The 19826-nt window shown below is 40.8% G+C and overlaps 1 protein-coding gene across 1 annotated transcript in view; it reads left to right on the forward strand.

Annotated features, from left to right (window-relative positions):
* Pdia5 (protein disulfide isomerase family A, member 5) overlaps positions 1-19490 on the forward strand; it is a 114935-nt gene extending 95445 nt beyond the window's left edge. The window contains exon 16 of the mRNA XM_063270642.1: positions 19313-19490. Coding sequence (XP_063126712.1) covers positions 19313-19360 — 48 coding nt within the window. The 3' untranslated portion in view covers positions 19361-19490. The remainder of the gene's footprint in view (positions 1-19312) is intronic.
* Positions 19491-19826: the final 336 nt, after the last annotated feature.

The following is a 19826-nucleotide window of genomic DNA, read 5'->3' on the forward strand; positions in this document are numbered from 1 at the left end:
CCAGCTTCTGGCTATTATAAATAAGGCTGCTATGAACATAGTGGAGAATGTGTCTTTGTTTTTTTTTTTTTTTGTTGTTGTTGTTGTTTTTGTTTTTGTTTTTGTTTTTTGGAGCTGTGGATCGAACCCAGGGCCTTGCGCTTGCTAGGCAAGCGCTCTACCACTGAGCCAAATCCCCAACCCCCAGAATGTGTCTTTGTTATACGTTGGAGCATCTTTTGGGTATATGTCCAAGAGAGGTATAGCTGGGTCCTCAGGTAGTTCGATGTCCAATTTTCTGAGGAACCTCCAGACTGATTTCCAGAATGGTTGTACCAGTCTGCAATCCCACCAACAATAGAGGAGTGTTCCTCTTTCTCCACATCCTCGCCAGCATCTGCTGTCGCCTGAGTTTTTGATCTTAGCCATTCTGACTGGTGTGAGGTGGAATCTCAGGGTTGTTTTGATTTGCATTTCCCTAATGATTAAAGATGTTGAACATTTCTATAGGTGCTTCTTGGCCATTCGATATTCCTCAGATGTGAATTTTTGTTTAGCTCTGAACCCCATTTTTTAATAGGGTTATTTGTTTCCCTGCGGTCTAACTTCTTGAGTTCTTTGTATATTTTGGATATAAGGCCTCTATCTGTTGTAGGATTAGTAAATATCTTTTCCCAATCTGTTGGTTGCCGTTTTGTCCTAACGACAGTATCCTTTACCTTACAGAAGCTTTGCAGTTTTATGAGATCTCATTTGTCGATTCTTGATCTTAGAGCATAAGCCATTGGTGTTTTGTTCAGGAAATTTTGTCCAGTGCCCATGTGTTCCAGATGCTTCCCTAGTTTTTCTTCTATTAGTTTGAGTGTGTCTGGTTTGATGTGGAGGTCCTTGATCCACTTGGACTTAAGCTTTGTACAGGGTGATAAGCATGGATCGATCTGCATTCTTCTACATGCTGACCTCCAGTTGAACCAGCACCATTTGCTGAAAATGCTCTTTTTTCCATTGGATGGTTTTGGCTCCTTTGTCAAAAATCAAGTGACCATAGGTGTGTGGGTTCATTTCTGGGTCTTCAGTTCTATTCCACTGGTCCATCTGCCTGTCTCTGTACCAATACCATGCAGTTTTTATCACTATTGCTCTGTAATAATGCTTGAGTTCAGGGATAGTGATTCCCCCGGAAGACCTTTTATTGTTGAGGATAGTTTTTGCTATCCTGGGTTTTTTGTTATTCCAGATGAATTTGCAAATTGTTCTGTCTAACTCTATGAAGAATTGGATTGGAATTTTGATGGGGATTGCATTGAATCTGTAGATCGCTTTTGGTAAAATGGCCATTTTCACTATATTAATCCTGCCAATTCATGAGCATGGGAGATCTTTCCATCTTCTGAGATCTTCTTCAATTTCTTTCTTCAGAGGCTTGAAGTTCTTTTCATACAGATCTTTCACTTGCTGGGTTAAAGTCACACTGAGGTAGTTTATATTATTTGGGACTATTATAAAGGGTGTCATTTCCCTAATTTCTTTCTCAGCTTGTTTCTCTTTTGTGTAGAGGAAGGCTACTGATTTATTTGAGTTAATTTTATACCCAGCCACTTTGCTGTGTTTATCAGGTTTAGTAGTTCTCTGGTGGAACTTTTGGGATCACTTAAATATACTATCAGATCATCTGCAAATAGTGATATTTTGACTTCTTCCTTTCCAATCTGTATCCCTTTGATCTCCTTTTGTTGTCTGATTGCTCTGGCTAGAACTTCAAGAACTATATTAAATAAGTAGGGAGAGAGTGGGCAGCCTTGTCTAGTCCCTGATTTTAGTGGGATTGCTTCAAGTTTTTCTCCATTTAGTTTAATATTAGCTACTGGTTTACTGTATATGGTTTTTACTATGTTTAGGTATGGGCCTTGAATTCCTGTTCTTTCCAGGACTTTTATCATGAAGGGGTGTTGAATTTTGTCAAATGCTTTCTCAGTATCTAATAAAAATCATCATGTGGTTTTTATCTTTCAGTTTGTTTATATAGTGGATTATATTGATGATTTTCCATATATTAAACCATACCTACATACCTGGGATGATGCCTACTTGATCATAATTGATGATTGTTTTGATGTGTTCTTGGATTTGGTTTGCAAGAATTTTATGGAGTATTTTTGTGTCGATATTCATAAGGGAAATTGGTCTGAAGTTCTCTTTTTTTGTTGGGTCTTTGTGTGGTTTAGGTATAAGAGTAATTGTGGCTTCATAGAAGGAATTCGGTAGCACTCTGTCTGTTTCAATTTTGTGGAATAGTTTGGATTGTATTGGTATGAGGTCTTCTATGAAGGTCTGATAGAATTCTGCACTCAACCCGTCTGGACCTGGGCTCTTTTTGGTTGGAAAACTTTTAATGACTGCTTTTATTTCTTTAGGAGATATGGGGTTGTTTAAATGGTTTATCTGTTCCTGATTTAACTTCAATACCTGGTATCTGTCTAGGAAATTGTCCATTTCCTCCACATTTTCAAGTTTTGTTGAATATAGGCTTTTGTAGTAGGATCTGATGATTTTTTCAATTTCCTCTGATTCTGTTACTATGTCTCCCTTTTCATTTCTGATTTTGTTAATTTGGACACACTCTCTGTGTCTGGCTAAGGGTTTATCTATCTTGTTGATTTTCTCAAAGAACCGGCTTTTGGTTCTGTTGATTCTTTGTATAGTCCTTTTTGTTTCTACTTGATTGATTTCAGCTCTGAGTTTGATTATTTCCTGCCTTCTACTCCTCCTGGGTGTATTTGCTTCTTTTCGTTCTAGAACTTTTAGGTGTGCTGTCAAGCTGCTGCTATATGCTCTCTCCTGTTTCTTTCTGCAGGCACTCAGAGCTATGAGTTTTCCTCTTAACACAACTTTCATTGTGTCCCATAAGTTTGGGTATGTTGTACCTTCATTTTCATTAAATTCTAAGAAGTCTTTAATTTCTTTCTTTATTTCTTCCTTGACCAGGTTATCATTGAGTAGAGCATTGTTCAACTTCCATGTATATATGGGCGTTCTTTCCTTATTGTTATTGAATACAAGCTTTAGGCCGTGGTGGTCTGATAGGACACATGGGATTATTTCTATCTTTCTGTATCTGTTGAGGCCTGTTTTGTGCCCGATTATATGGTCAATTTTGGAGAAAGTACCATGAGGTGGTGAGAAGAAGGTATATCCTTTTGCTTTAGGATAGAATGTTCTATAAATATCTGTTAAGTCCATTTGGCTCATGACTTCTCTTAGTCTGTCTACGTCTCTGTTTAGTTTCTGTTTCCATGATCTGTCCATTGATGAGAGTGGAGTGTTGAAATCTCCTACTATTATTGTGTAAGGTGCAATGTGTGTTTTGAGCTTTAGTAAGGTTTCTTTTATGTATGTAGGTGCTTGTATTTGGGGCATAGATATTTAGGATTGAGAGTTCATCTTGGTGGATTTTTCCTTTGATGAATATGAAGTGTCCTTCCTTATCTTTTTTGATGACCTTTAGTTGAAAATTGATTTTATTCGATAATAGAATGGCTACTCCAGCTTGCTTCTTCTGACCATTTGCTTGGAAAGTTGTTTTCCAGTCTTTCACTCTGAGGTAGTGTCTGTCTTTGTCTCTGAGGTGTGTTTCTTGTAGGCAGCAAAATGCTGGGTCCTCATTACATATCCAGTTTGTCAATCTGTGTCTTTTTATTGGGGAGTTGAGGCCATTGATGTTGAGAGATATTAAGCAATAGTGATTGTTGCTTCCTGTTATCTTCGTATTTGGAGGTGAGATTATGTTTGTTTGTATGCTTGTCTTCTCTTTGTTTTCTTGCAAGTCGATTACTTTCTTGCTTTTTCTAGGGTGTAGCCTGATTCCTTATGTTGTGCTTTACCATTTATTATCCTTTGTAGGGCTGGATTTGTAGAAAGATATTATGTAAATTTGGTTTTGTCGTGGAATATCTTGGTTTCTCCATCTATATTAATTGAAAGTTTTGCTGGATACAGTAACCTGGCCTGGCATTGTGTTCTCTTAGGGACTGTATGACATCTGTCCAGGATCTTCTGGCTTTCATAGTCTCTGGTGAGAAGTTTGGTGTAATTCTGATAGGTCTGCCTATATATGTTATTTGACCTTTCTCCCTTACTGCTTTTAATATTCTTTCTTTGTTTTGTGCATTTGGTGTTTTGACTATTATGATGGGAGGGGTTTCTTTTCTGGTCCAATCTATTTGGAGTTCTGTAGGCTTCGTGTACCTTTATGGGCATCTCTTTCTTTAGTTTAGGGAAGTTTTCTTCTATGATTTTGTTGAAAATATTTACTGGTCCTTTGAGTTGGGAGTCTTCACTTTCTTCTATACCTATTATCCTTAGGTTTGATCTCATTGTGTCCTGGATTTCCTGTATGTTTTGGGCCAGTAGCTTTTTCCGTTTTACATTATCTTTGACAGTTGTGTCGATGATTTCTATGGAATCTTCTGCTCCTGAGATTCTCTCTTCTATTTGTATTTTGTTGGTGATGCTTGTATCTAAGGTTCCTTGTCTCTTCCTTTGGTTTTCTATATCCAGAGTTGTCTCCCTTTGTGGTTTCTTTATTGTTTCTATTTCCTTTTGAATTCCTTCACCTGTTTGATTGTGTTTTCCTGTAATTTTTTCAGGGATTTTTGTGTTTCCTCTCTAAGGGCTTCGACTTGTTTACTTGTGTTTTCCTGCATTTCTCTAAGGGAGTTCTTTATGTCTTTCTTAAAGTCCTCCATCATCATGATCAAATGTGATTTTAAATCTAGATCTTGCTTTTCTGGTATGTTTGGATATTCAGTGTTTGCTTTGGTGGGAGAATTGGGCTCCAATGATGCCATGCAGTCTTGGTTTCTGTAGCTTGGGTTCCTGCGCTTGCCTCTCACCATCAGGTTGTCTCTGGTGTTACCTTGTTCTGCTATTTCTGACAGTGGCTAGACCGTCCTATAGGCCCGTGTGTCAGGAGTGCTGAAGACCTGTTTCCCTATTTTCTTTCAGCCAGTTATGGGAACAGAGTGTTCTGCTTATAGGCATGTAGTCGTTCCTGTCCACTGGCTTTCAGCTATTCCTGTGGGTGTATGTCCTGAGTCTACCAGGCAGGTCAGTTGGAGCAGAAAAGTTGGTCTTACCTCTGGTCTCAGGCCTAAAGTTGCTCCTCGGGGCTGGTTTTCAGCTCTCCGTGAGGGCAGCAACCAGAAGGGCCTGCCCCTCCTTCTCCTGTGTCCCTGTGCACAGGGGGCCCAGATGGTGCTAGGCATTTTCCTCTAGAGTCAGAAATGTGGGCAGAGTAGTCTCCTCTGGTTTCACAGGCATGTCTGCCCCTCTGAAGGTCTAGCTCTCCCTCCCATGGGATTTGGGTGCAGGGAGCTGTTTGACCAGGTCTGTTCAGATCCAGGCGCAATCTGGACCGCAGGGCTCCTGAAGCTTGACTGCCACTATCTTCCTGTTCCCAGAGGCCCTATACAGTTTCCTCTTGGGCCAGGGATGTGGGCAAAGGTGGGCAGAAGTGGTGGTCTCTTCTGCCCTGCAGTCTCAGGATTGCCCACACATCTGGGCTATCAGCTCTCTCTCCAATGGAGTTTGGGAGCAGGGAGTTGTGGCCCAGGATCAGTGAGGTTCAGGCACCCTCCTTGTGGGTTTTCACTTGTCTTATTTTTTTCATCTATTTGTGTCTGTGTGCCTGTGCACATGCATGCACACATACTGTGTCATGCCCGTGGAGGCAGAGGACAGCTCACAAGAGTCAACACTCTTCCTTCCACTGTGTGATTTCCAGAGATTAAGTCAGGTCACCAGGCTTGATGGCAAGCGCCTTTATGCACTGAGCCATCTCGCCAGAACTACTTGGTGGGTTTTTTTTAAAGTCATATTTATGGCAGAAAGTATAGCTCAGTGCTACAGCATTTGAGCGAGAAAGGAGGGGAGGGCCAGAAATCTTTCAAAATGGAAAAGTGATTATCTTGAAATGATAAAATAATGAGTGACTTCATGCTAATTGAGACAAAATGCTTATGGCAAATGTGAAATGAAATTAGATACAAAATGTATCTACTGTGAACCTGATTTGTTCCTGTTGCCTTTGGATTTGTTTTGTTCTGTTTTGTTTTTATGTTTTGTTCTAGGTAATTTTAAGCTTGTCATTCTCCCGCCAGGAGAACCAATACCCACTATCAAGACAGGTGTTTGTTTGCCTTTTTATTTTTTTAATTTTATTTTTATGTATTTACATTTCAAATGTTATCCACTTTCCTGTCTCTCCCATAAGCCCTCCCCCTTCCCTGCTTCTATGAGGATGCTCCCACTCCCACCCACTCCAACCTCAATGCCCTGGCATTCCCCTACATTGGGGAAACAAGCCTTCACACAACCTTGTCCTTTTGATGCTGGACAAGGTCATCTCCTGCTACATATGCAGCTGGAGCCATGGGTCCCTCCATGTGTACTCTTTGGTTGGTAGTTTAGGCCCTGGGAGCTCTGGTGGGTTCCGGTTGGTTGATACTGTTGTTCTTCCTATGGGGTTGAAAACCCCTTCAGCTCCTTCAGTCTTTTCTCTAACTCCTCCATTGGGGTCCCCATGCTCAGTCCAATGGTTAGCTGCAACCATCCTCATCTATGTGAGTAGGGCTCTGGCAAAGCCTCTCAAGAGTCACCCATATCTGGCTCCTGTCAGCAAGCACTTCTTGGCATCAGTAATAGTGACTGGGTTTGGTGGCTGCATATGGAATGGATCCCCAGGTGGGGCAGTCTCTGGGTGATCTTTTCTTCAGTCTCTGCTCCACTCTTTGTCCCTGTGTTTCCTCCCATGAGTATTGTGTTCTCCCTTCTAAGAAGGAATGAAGCATCCACAATTTGGTCTTCCTTCTTGGGCTTCATATTGTCTGTGAATTTTTTCTTAGGTATTTCAAGCTTTTGGCTAATATCCACTTCTCAGGGAGTGCACACCATGTGTGTTCTTTTGTGACTTGGTTACCTCACTCAGGATGATTTTTTCTAGTTCCATCCATTTACCTAAGAATTTTATGTAGTCATTTTTTAATAGCTGAGTAGTACTCCATTGTGTAAATGTACCATATTTTCTGTATCCATTCCTATGTTGAAGGAGATCTGGGTCCTTTCCAGCTTCTGGCTATTATAAATAAGGCTGCTATGAACATAGTGGAGCATATGCCCTTGTTATATGTTGGACCATCTTTTGGGTGAATGCCCAGGAGAGGTATAGCTGGGTCCTTAGGTAGTACTATGTCCAATTTTCTGAAGAACTCCAGACTGATTCCCACAGTGGTTGTACCAGTCTGCAATCCCACCAGCAGAGGAGTGTTCCTCTTTCTTCATATCCTCGCCAGCATCTGTTGTCACCTGAGTTTTTGATCTTAGCCATTCTGACTGGTATGAGGTAGAATCTCAGGGTTGTTTTGATCAGCAATTCCCTGACGACTAAGGATGTTGAACATTTTTTTAGGTGCTTCTCAGTCATTTGGTAGTCCTCAGTTGAGAATTCTTTGTTTAATTTTTTACCCCATTTTTAATAGGGTTATTTCATTCTCTGGAGTCTAATTTCTTGGGGGTTTTGTATATATTGAATATTAGCCCTTTATTAGATGTAGGATTGGTAAAGATCTTTTCCCAATCTGTTAGTTGCTATTTTGTCCCATTGACAATGTCCTTTGCCTTAAAGAAGCTTTGTCATTTTATGAGGTCCCATTTGTTGATTCTTGATCTTAGAGCATAAGCCATTGGTATTCTGTTCAGGAAATTTCCCCAGTGCCCATGTGTTCGAGTCTCTTCCCCACTTTCTCTTCTATGAGTTTCAGTGTATCTGGTTTTATGTGGAGGTCTTTGATCCACTTAGACTTAAGGTTTGTACAGGTCAATAAGAATGGGTCGATCTGCATTCTTCTACAGGCTGACCTCCAGTTGAACCAGCACCATTTGTTGAAAATGCTCTTTCTTCCATTGGATAGTTTTAGCTCCTCTGTCAAAGATCAAGTGACCATAGGTGTGTGGGTTCATTTCTGGGTCTTTGGTTCTGTTTCACTGATCTACCTGCCTGTCTCTGAACCAATACCATGCAGTTTTTATCACCATTGCTCTGAAATGCAGCTTAAGGTCGGGAATGGTGATTCCCCCAGAAGTTATCTTATTTTTGAGAATAATTTTTGCTATCCTGGGTTTTTTGTTATTCCAGATGAATTTGCAAGTTGTTCTATCTAACTCTCTGAAGAATTGGATTGGTATTTTGATGGGGATTGCATTGAATCTGTAGATCACTTTTGGTAAAATGGCCATTTTTACTACATTATTCCTGCCTATCCATGAGCCTGGGAGATCTTTCCATCTTCTGAGATCTTCAATTTCTTTCTTCAGAGACTTGAAGTTCTTGTCACGCAGTTGTTTCACTTGCTTGGTTAGAGTCATCAAGGTAGTTTATATTATTTGTGGCTATTGTGAAGGGTGTCATTCCCCTAATTTCTTTCTCAGCCTGTTTGTCCTTGGAGTAGAGGAAGGCTACTGATTTGTTTGAGTTAATTTTATATCCAGTCACTTTGCTGAAGTTGTTCATCAGCTGTAGGAGTTCTCTGGTGGAATTTTGGGTGTCACTTAAGTATACTATCATATCATCTGCAAATAGTGATATTTTGTCTTCTTCCTTTCCAATTTGTATCCCTTTGACCTCCTTTTGTTGTCCGATTGCTCTGGCTATGGCTTCAAGTACTATATTGATAGGGAGAAAGTGAGCAGCCTTGTCTAGTCCCTGATTTTAGTGGGATTGCTTCAAGTTTCTCTCCATTTAGGTTGATGTTAGCTACTGGTTTGCTGTATATTGCTTTTTATTATTGCTTTTGGGTATGGGCCTTGAATTCCTGATCTTTCCAAGACAGTGTTTGGCTTTTTTTATGTTAAGAAATAAAGAAAATACAACAATAATTTGATAGTTCCCTCTGGAAGTCAAAAGAACAGTTAGCTCCCATTTACCTTCTCATTCTTGTGTTTATGCAGATTTTTATAAAGGACATAAGTTCTTTTTAAAATGCAATAAAATAAAAACAAAGAAAAATAAGTTTCTGTTGAACTAGGAAATGTAACTAGGTTGTTGGCAGTATTCTAAGGGCACAAGAAGACTATATTAGTTACTTTTCTTGCTACTGTGTCCAAACACCTAAGAAGAACCAACTTAAGGAAGAAAGGGCTTATTTATGTTGGCTTCCAGTTTGACAGGCTACAGTCCATTGAGCTGGGAAAGACATGTAGCTGGGTAGTAAGGCACTGTTAGATTTGTATCTGCAATCAGAAGCAGAGAAAGGGGAGGGAGACAGAGACACAGAGACACAGAGAAAGAGTCAGAGAGAGACAGAGAGAGAGACAGACAAAGAGATAGAGAAGACAGGAAGTGACCTACCTCCTCTAGCAAGAATTCTCTTTCTAAAGGTTCACAACCTTCTAAACCATGCCATTAGCTGGAGACCAGGGGTTCAGACACGTGAGCCACTGGGAACTGTTCACATTGAAACCCAAACAGGGACCTTAATGTTATTAAGGTGGTAATAGGGAAAGAGAAAAGAAGGGACCAACCACAGGGAAGGAAGAATATAATAATGAAGGAGAAGTGAGGCTGAAAAAGTAAGGTGACTCACCCTCATCTTTACGCAAATAGGTGCCCGCCTTCACAGCCCTCTAAGTGCTAGAACAATAAATCAGTGAGAAAGCCAGGGAGAGGGGATCACATGCACGTGGGAGGTAACAGATCCTGTTGTGTAAACTTCAGCTGCGCTCTTTTCAAAAGGGATGAAGAAAATCTATATATTCTGAAATTGCCCGGAATGCTTTCCTAATTCTAGTCCTTTCAAATGAGCCATCTGACTTAAGGATATTCATGACTTGACTTAATTGTGCATTAATTCCATGGACTGATGATTGACCATACTGAAAATAACAGGACGCATTCTTGTGGTCTCAGAGGACTACCTGGCTAATGGAATAATAATGGTAATTAGGCTGCGGTGAGCCTACCCCCTCACTATGAAGTAGGATGCCAAATAGGAGTAGTTAGTATTCATTGAAAGCAGCATGCACATAATCAGATAAAAGAGAAGTACTTAATGAAGGCAAGAAACACTTAGTGGAAAGTCCTCTAGCATTTATTTTTGTGGGACAATAAAATAAAATGTGAGTTAGTTTTAAAATTCATAGCTTATCTAAAGGAACACCCCAAGAGTTACTGCCTACATTACTTCAGAGAACTGGAGACTGTATTATAAAAATGGAATGGATCCAAAGCTCGCTTTTTGTTAGACTATACGTTGATATATGAAAGTGCTTTTAATTAAAGATAATTAGAATAATAGTCTATATTTAAAATAATTACACATTTAAAGGATGAATGTAAAATGATGGGAACTTGGCTATAAAATTTTAACATGAACAATATCAAGGCATAATAGTATCTTGTCTTTATGAACATGCCTTTTTGTTAATCTGTCTTTACCTCATTTGCCCTTCCTTTGTTTCCAGTAGAAGAAATTCTCCCTAACTTATAGGCTTTGATTTAACAGGTAGAGAAAAAATTATTGGAGATATATATATATATATGACAAAGTTACAAACATAAATTCCCCACAGAAATAAAACTTTGAAGGAATGGATCCCCTGAAATATTAATGTTCAGATATAGATAGATACATATTTAATGTACAACAAGTCTGAGTGATTCTCACATTAATAATACTTAAAAGGAAATAGAGCTACAAAGTCCATCTAAGAAGAGAGGCCTTAAGTATGATCTAGGTAGTGATAAAATGAAAAACAGATTAACACAGCAAGAAGCCCTCAGATCCACAACTAAGTTAGCAAGGTATTTTTAAAATGAGGATAACCAAAGTATTCCCATCACACTTCTGGCAGGGAATATACCAGGATCAGGAAGGTGGCTTTCCTAGGGCAAGGCTCTCCCATTGCACATGGGATGTGGTGATCCCTGTGGTTTTATTGCAGGATATTTGATCACATCTCGAACCCCAAGGTTGTGTTATTTACTGAAAAGCCCTGTTTCTGGTTGTGGTGTGGCTCAGCCCTTATCACACACCTTTAATCCCCCTGATTGATATTCAAATATGTCCTTAGTACACACTTTTAATCCCAAACAATGAAGGCAAAACTAGTTTATTGAAGGAAACAGCCATGTTCGAAAGTGATGCCTCATTGAGTGGCAGACAAAGTGATGAATCAGAGAAAGATCTGACAGAATAGGATATGCCCCACTCTTACACGGAGAGAGAAAAAGGAAGCTACTTGAGGAGCAGTGCAGAGGGAGGAGGAGTCAGTTTTGCTGGGACAGTTATAGAGAGACGGCTTACAGAGAGAACAAGCTAGTTATAGATGAAGGCAGAAAGCCAGAGAATGAGAAGGAGCTAGAAGATTAGAATAGACTGCTAGAGTTAGTTTGAGGCCAAGCAGAGTAATTCAGAAATTGAAAGAAGCCAGACTGAAATCAGTCAGCTTGGAACGGAGTTTGAGCCAGAGCACCTAAGCTGTACCAGCCAGCCTGAGCTCAGAAAGAACTAGAAAGGGAGAGAGTATTTAGCACCAAGTCTCAGAGGTTGAAAACACTAGGCCTAGGTTAAGTTGTATGGAGGCTAGGGCTAGGTTAGCAGACCGAGGCAGTAAGCTTCCAGATGACAATTACATCAGGCAAATGAAAGTTACGTTTACATCTGGCATCCAAGTACATGGTTTTCCCAAAAAGGAGAAACTGGTCCACATAATTTGTGATAGTGGGAAACTGCATTCCCCCTGATAAAAAAAATCATCATCAAGGAAAAAAAAATCGTTAATCATCAGCACTATCATGTTGAAACAACACAGACATTTGGGAAAGCCAGGGATATAGATTAGGGGGCACAAATAAATTTATAAATTCTAATTTAGCAATTTAATTGCAGAAAGAGAAATGTTGTCAAATACGGAAATAGCTATAAGCAAGAAAAATATTCTGTGCTTTACTCATAATAGAAAAAGAGAGTAAAGCAGAAGGACCCTGAAAAATATCCACTGTCGTAAAAGTGTGTGAATTATGACACATTCATTTGGTACATTCTGCGGTTCCTGTGAATAGTATTGGGAAAACTGGAGAGAAACAGAAGGACTAACTGTAACAGAACATAATTTTTAGTTTTTATGTGTATAGGTGTTTTCCCTTGCATGTATGCCTGTATGCCATGTGTGTGCTCGGTGCCCCCTAGAGACCAGAAGAAGCTGTCTAATCCCCTGGGTCTGGAGTTACACAGATGGTTGTGAGCCTCTGTGTGGGTGCTGGGAACCGAACCTTGGTCTTCTGAAAGAGCCGCTAGTGCTCTTAACCACTGAGCCTCCTCTCCATCCCCAAGAACAACTACAACAAATTAAGCATGTGTATGATTGCAATTCTTCAAAGACATATTTTTTAAAAGGTACCAGAAGGAAACACGTGAACAAAATAATGACGGCAATTAGAGCCATGAGCACAGGAGCTTTGCCCCTTTTCTCTCCTGTCTACATTTTTGTAATGTGACTATTTTGCTTTTAAAATGAAATGCAACCAATTTGGTGGGTAGAGCGTTTGCTTTAGTTTTGTTTGTTTTGTTAGTTTTGTTTGGCTCGGTTTTTAGGTTGTTGGTAGTTTGGGTTCGTTTGTTTGTTTGTTCGTTTGTTTGTCCAATACAGGGTTTCTCTGTGCAGCTCTGCCTGTCCCAGAACTCAATCTGTAGACCAGGCTGGCCTTGAACTCAGAGATCCGCCTGCATCTGCTTCCCAAGTGCTGGGATGAAAAGCCTGCACTTTTGGTTTTTGGCCACTGCAAAGTAAAAAAAAAAAAAATGTGCATGTAGGTCAGTGCACCGTATGTGTCTGGTGCCCACAGAGGTCATTAAAGGGTGTCAGATCGTAGTGTGGGAGGTACAGATGGTTTGAGCCTCTAAGTGGGAGCCGAGAACCAAACCTGAGCCATTGCTCTTAACTGCTCAACCGTTTCCATAGCTCTGTCTTAAAGATATATATATTTTTTTAGGCAATGTTTTCTGCCTTCTTTTGTAATGTTGCTAAGTCTCTGAATGCTTGATAAAGCCAGATAATCTAAAGTAAAAACTGAGAGGAAATTTTTATGCAAAATGCCCATGATGAAGTATGATGTGAAAAAAACTAATTGCTTTATCTTATATGATTTTGGTCCAAATAAGGCTTGGCCTTCTGACACATGAGTCTAAAAGCGTGCGGATCAGGGACAAAACCATGATGACCTGAACTGTATCAAAACTGAAACCTTTTATGCGGCAAAGGAAACGATGATGAAAATGAAGAGACAGCCCACAGGGTGGGTGAAAATACTTCACGGCCAGAAATTGGATACCGACTGTATACTATTTGTGTACGCATGTACACACATACACTCTTGCAGCTCAACGAGACAGCTCAACTTTACTTATGTGTCTATCTATTTATTTATTGGGTATCAGTGTTTTTGTTTGTCTGGTTGGTTGGTTGGCTCAGTTCTTCTATGTTGTTGTTTGGTTGTTTTTTTGTTTTTTGTTTTTGTTTTGTTTTGTTTTGTTTTTGACTGGCCTGGAACTCCCTGTGTAGACCATGTGGGCTAGAAAGCATAGAAATCCTCCTTTCTCGGCCTCCAGAGTGTGGAGATTAAAGGAGTGTATGTACCTCCATTGACTGACCCAATATTTAAAATGGACATGTTCAAACATTTTCTCAAGGATATAAAAATGGCAGCCAATCCCATGAAATACTCAGGGGAGTGCAGAGCAGAACCACAGTAAGACAACACTTTGCTGTCCCAGGATGGCTGATCAACAGCAGATGGCAGCTACAGTAACGTGGATAGAAAGAACCCTCACACATTGCTGGTATGAATGTCTTGTGGTGTAGCTGCCTTGGAAAACAGCCTGGAGATTCTTCAAAAAGTTAAAGCTCACAATTATGATATGAGTCAGCACGAATGTCTGGAAGAATGAAATGTCCACACAAAAATGTATATACACATGGTCACAGCATCCTTACACACTCAGCCCCAAAGCAGAAAGCACCCCAGTGTCCATCAACAGAAGAAAGGCTGGCAAGATGTTCTATCCATGTAAGGAAAATGGTGTGGAATGGAGTCTTTATACAAGCTACAATGTAGATGGACTTCAAGAGGATGCTGAGTTTATGAAACTGGTCACAAATACCACAGTTTGCCTGATTTGTCTATCTGAGATGTTTAGAACATGGAAGTCTATAGAGACAGAACGTAGGTGGGGTAACCTACAACCAGAAGTCAGAGACTAAGGCATGGTCATGGGGCTGTTTGGGGACAATAATGAAAATAACCTCAAAATCATTTGGATGATTTTGTTGGTTTTTATATGTGGACAGGACCTGGGATTGAACCCAGTGTCATTTGCTTGCTGGATGGATGGATGGATGGATGGATGGATGGATGGATGGATGGATGGATGGATTGCTTTCTATGTAGCTCTGGCCATCCTGGATCTCACTGTGTAGATCAGGGTAGCCTTGAACTCACAGAGATCCACCTGTTCTACCTGTGGAGAGCTGGTATTAAGGCATACAACACCATGCTCGACTTGAACCCAGTGCCCTGTGCATGCTAAACACATGCTCTATCACTGATCTACACTCCGGGAATGGTATTCTAAAATTTGATTGTAGTATCGGTTCTAAAATTCTGCAAAGATATTTAAAAATCACTGAATTTATATGTGGATGAATTACATAGCATGTGAGTTATAAGCAGGTTTTTTTGGTGTTTTTTTTTAATGACACCTATATTTTGACTTGACCGTAAGAAAAGAAAGGATGGGCGGCTAGATGTTACAGCACACCCTTACACATCGCAACACACACCGCATCACACAACAGGCTTTACAACACACGTGTGAATACCCACACACAGGCACGGAGTCACATGATTAAAAATTTCAAATTATATCTTTAAAAGCAAAAACAAGAAAGGAAGATTTCCAGCAAGTGTGTTTGAAGAATTCAGCATATAGCAAGAAACTGTAGGTACCTTAAAAATTCTTTACTTTTGTTTTATGTATGTGAGTGTTTTGCCTGCATGTCCCCACACTCATGTGCTCAGCGGCCAGGAGAAGACACTGGACTCTGTAGAACTGGAGTCAGGGAACGTTGCTGGCCTCCGTGTGAGTTCTGGGAACCAATCGTATCTCCTGTAGAACTGCTAATCCCTAACCACTGAGCAATCTCTTCAGCCACTCGCTCAGAGGTACTTCTCCATAGTGAAACAACAAACGGTTATCATTTTCTTTTGTATTTGACGTCAACCAGTGCTTATAGATTAATTATCTAATAAATCCTATAATTAGCCTCAGGACCCAAAGTGAACTCTGTTTTTTTCTTTTTTTCTTTTTTTTTTTTCTTTTCGGAGCTGGGGACCGAACCCAGGGCCTTACGCTTCCTAGGCAAGCGCTCTACCACTGAGCTAAATCCCCAACCCTGTTTTTGTTTTTTTCTTTTTGTTTTGTTTTTTTTTTTTTTTTTTTCTTTTCGGAGCTGGGGACCGAACCCAGGGCCTTATGCTTCCTAGGCACCAAAGTGAACTCTGGAGCATACAGGCCTGGAATGCTCAGATCTAAGATCGGGCAGACCCAGAAGCCCACAGATCCCGGTCACCATTTGCCCCAGGCTGTTGGTAATTTAACAAAAACTCCAAGAGCATTCATCTGACCTCTACGCCTTCATTTCAGTTTAGGCACAAAGAGCATCACGATTCCTCCAAAGCGGGTTGTTCTGAGCATCAGTTTAGCCTATGAAAGTGTGGAGCACAGGGCGTGGCAGACAGCAAGTCTTCACGCAGGCTACCAAACAGGCGTCGAAAGAGCGGTGGAATTAGTGCCCGCAGGCAGTGGTGGCGCACACCTTCAATCCCAGCACTCGGGAGGCACAGACAGGTGGATCTCTATGAGTTCAAGGTCAGCCTGGTCTACAGAGTGATTTCCTGAGCAGCTACGGTTACAAAGGAGACCCAGTCCCAAAAGAAGCAACAGAAATAAAGGGGACACAGTGTAAGAGAGGCTGCACACCACGGCTGTCACATTATTATGATTGTCAGTGAGCAGAGCAGGGAGGACCCTTCCCTTATCATAGGATTATTGCAGAAAATGTTGGATGAAGGATTCCTGTAGTTTCTTATGAGCTTTAGTTCCTAATTCTGATTATTTCTTTCTTTGAGCTCCATGGAGGCCAATAGGTAAAGCATTTCCTCCGGTTTTACTGCTGTTTATAACTTTTTCTTTTGCTTTATGTTTTCTGTTTTAAATTCCATACATACAAAAATATTTAGCAAGGTGACTGGTTTTTTTGACGCAGGGTCTTTCTATGTAGTTCTGGCTTTCCTGGAACTCGCTATGTAGACTAGGCTAACCTAGAACTCAGAGATCTGCCTGCCTCTGTCTCTGAGCGCTGAGATTAAAGGTGTGCACCACCACGTTATTGAATTCACACCGTGGGTTCAAAAATGAAACGTGAGATATACTAAATAAGTGCCCTTAATGGAATCTAAAACTTATCACTATCAAATCTGTCCTACTAGAAACCATCAAACATTCTACAGTTTTACTGGGCTCTTAGTAGAGAAAAATTGGGCTAGATTATTGTTCTTTTGTTTTAAACTAACCTTAATTTTTATTTTTATTGTGTGTATGGGTATTTTGCCTGAATGCTTGCCTCTTCACTGTGTGTAAGCAGTGTGTACTGAGACCAGAAACACTGACGCTGGAGCTACAGACAGTTGTGAGCTGCCACGAGGAATCTGGCAATCAGGGCAGCCCCTCTGGAAGAGCAGCCAGTGTTCTTAACTGCAGAGCCATCTCTCCAGCCCCTCCCACCCCCTTTTTTTAAACCTATAAAACTGAAAGTCAGGATTATTTCTTTGGATGGTTTGTATGTTCGTGCCTATCGACCAATGGTCACATGTTCGAGGGAACTTCCCTCCCATGCCCAGCACAGCTTAAGGAGGCTTTTGGCAACACTGTTGCTCCTAGCCAAAATACTCAGCCACACAAGCAAACGTGTGCTAGGAGAGTTTGAAGGAATCAGAATCGCACACATTAATAAGAAAGCAACCTCTTTTTTCTCTGCTCTCTTACCCTCTTCTCCTTTGTCCCTTCTCTCCCCACTCCCCATTCCCCTTCCCTCCCGTGCTCATGGCCGGCCTTTACTTCTCCCCTCTTCTACTCTTCTTCTCTCATTAAACCTTTCCATGTGGGAAAAAAAAAAAAAAAAGAAAACACTTCCAATGTTTCACGTTAAAAAGTAGCTGAGGGGTTGGGGATTTAGCTCAGTGGTAGAGCGCTTGCCTAGCAAGTGCAAGGCCCTGGGTTCAGTCCCCAGCTCCCAGAAAAAAAAAATAGCTGAAAGTATGTGGGTATACAAAGTATGTAAGGCCCAAGTCTCAGGAACAATGTAGTCATTTTGTTTGCACACATGAGCAGAAAAGCCACTGGCTGGCATGAGTCTGAGAAACACAGTACCCAGCACCGTGGTGGCATGAGAGGTTACAGTCAGAGGGAAGTGAGTCTGAGAGGCACCTTCAAAGCAACACATCTTGGTGTACCTTGTATTATCTCAGTGCCTTTTTCAAACATTATTTCACATTTCAGAAATTATTTTTAAAGAAAACCTTTAGAAGCATGTACTTTGTTATATCACTCTCTCTACTCTTCTTAAATCTCTTCAGATAATAAAGCAGCACATTTTAATGTAAATTCTACACGCACAACTCTCTCTCTCTCTCTCTCTCTCTCTCTCTCTCTCTCTCTCTCTCTTTTGTCCTTGTATTTTACTACCAATGTGAATGGAAGGGAAGCTGGAATAAGGTGCGATTTCAAAAGTAGCGAACTGGGGCTTCCTCTGCTGAGGACCAGAACTTGAAATGAATTAGGTTTGGTTCAGTCTGGAGTATTAATTGGATTTAATTATTTATGAGCTCAGTATCAGAAGGGTCCATGATCCTTAAAAGAACTAATCACATTTCAAAGGGCACAGAAAACCATATAAATGCAATAAAGTCTCATAGTCTACTCATCAGCACATTATCCTGTGGTCCTGTGGAAGGAGTGATCTGTTTAATACCCCAGACACTATTTCAGGCTTTTGCATCAGACACCGTACAATGTCACTTAACACCTACGGAGAAACAGCAAAGATTACCCACATACCACAATCCAACACACATTTATAAAGACACACGCATATTAGCTTGAAAAACATGAGTGAGTCGACACAAACCAAGTGACACAGGAGGGGGCTTTCTGGGCACTAATAATGATAACCACCTATGAATTAAGGAACACCATCTACTCTCAGAGCTCAAGCATTTGTTTTGTTTTGGTTTTTTCCCAAGATGACCTGGTCCTATGATGTTAATGTCAAAGTTCCCTTCTTCTCAAAAAGAGGAACGTGGTGTGATTTGTGTCACATCCTACAGCCGTTAAGTAGGTTTCAGAAGCCAGAGCTAAACCAGCAGTAGTAACTAATAAGTCACCTACAATAAGATAAGATATGTCTGGGTCCAACGCCCTTTTAAACAACCCATTGGCGACCACGTGTTCATTTGCTCTGTTATGATTGGCTGCCGAGGCTATCTGCTCCATAGTTTGAGGTTTCCATATCGACTGTAGTTTCTGGATTCAGTGAATGTTCATCTTTATTATTCTCCACTAAGCCCTGAACTCTGCTGCGTTTATGGCTATGTCAGCTCTTTCATAATTAAAGTGACTCATTTGAGCTTTCCCTCTGTCTGCTCCTTTGATAAGGACCGGTTGAGCTCTGTCTTATTCAAGGAGTCTGTTCTGGCTTGGGCATTCACTTCTCCATTGGTTTTTCTACTTTGGGAAATCATCGATTTCATTTTCATTTTTTTCCCCGAGTCTATCCTATCATTTTTTCTCAGTTCTTAGGATGAACTCTTTGCTCATTTGCTGGCCATCTTTCTTATTTACTATCGTGGGCAGTCATAGGATACCGTAATTTCATCTAGTTCCGTTTGGCTGCATTGAGCAAGCTTTAGTGGGTAGAATTTTCATTATGCAATTTCAAGGGCGATTTTTTTTTGTCTATTCTAACCTTTTGACCTACAGATTATTATGTTTGCCTATTTATCATGACGCTTTCTCTTGTTTCATTACAGTTGACATGAATTTTACCGTACAAAAACAGGCACACCCTTGTGGTCTACACGGCACCCTTGCCCTTTGCCACAAGACTCACAGAACAATTTTAGTAACTACCGCCCATTTCCTCTTTTCTCTCCTCTCCCAAACAGTTACTGCGGCCTGAAATAGGACCCCAAGCACACTGCACGATCGACTGACCGATCTCTCACCACACCTTCCCAACGACTTTGTATACTGACGAAGAGTACTAAAGCGCACCCTCAGCTTGATTTGCGATTCCGTTCACCATCTTCAGACAAATTACAGCCAATAAAAGTTTTCAAATTAGCATCTCCTCTCTGGCCCTTGCAGGTACCGGTGACATTTGTGTGCAGACAGAGGTTACGGAGATTTGTGACTCGCTGGCGAATGTCGGTCCAGACCCAGTCCTTATTACTGCTGGAGTTAAAACATGACGAGTAATCTCCTGGCTAATTTATACACTCCCACAGCCTGGAGCACTGAGCCAAGCCAGAGACTGAAGACAAGGTCGGGAGGCCACTCTGAAGTGGAATCTACCGAGATTTAATACACAAGGGAAGCTTTTTCTTCTAATAATAATATATTCTACTTCGTAGGGTTGAATGCTTTTTTCTGTGAGACTGAGTTATGAGAAGCAATGGC

The sequence above is a fragment of the Rattus norvegicus genome, chromosome 11 (assembly GCF_036323735.1).
Source record: "Rattus norvegicus strain BN/NHsdMcwi chromosome 11, GRCr8, whole genome shotgun sequence".
Lineage (NCBI taxonomy): Eukaryota > Metazoa > Chordata > Mammalia > Rodentia > Muridae > Rattus > Rattus norvegicus.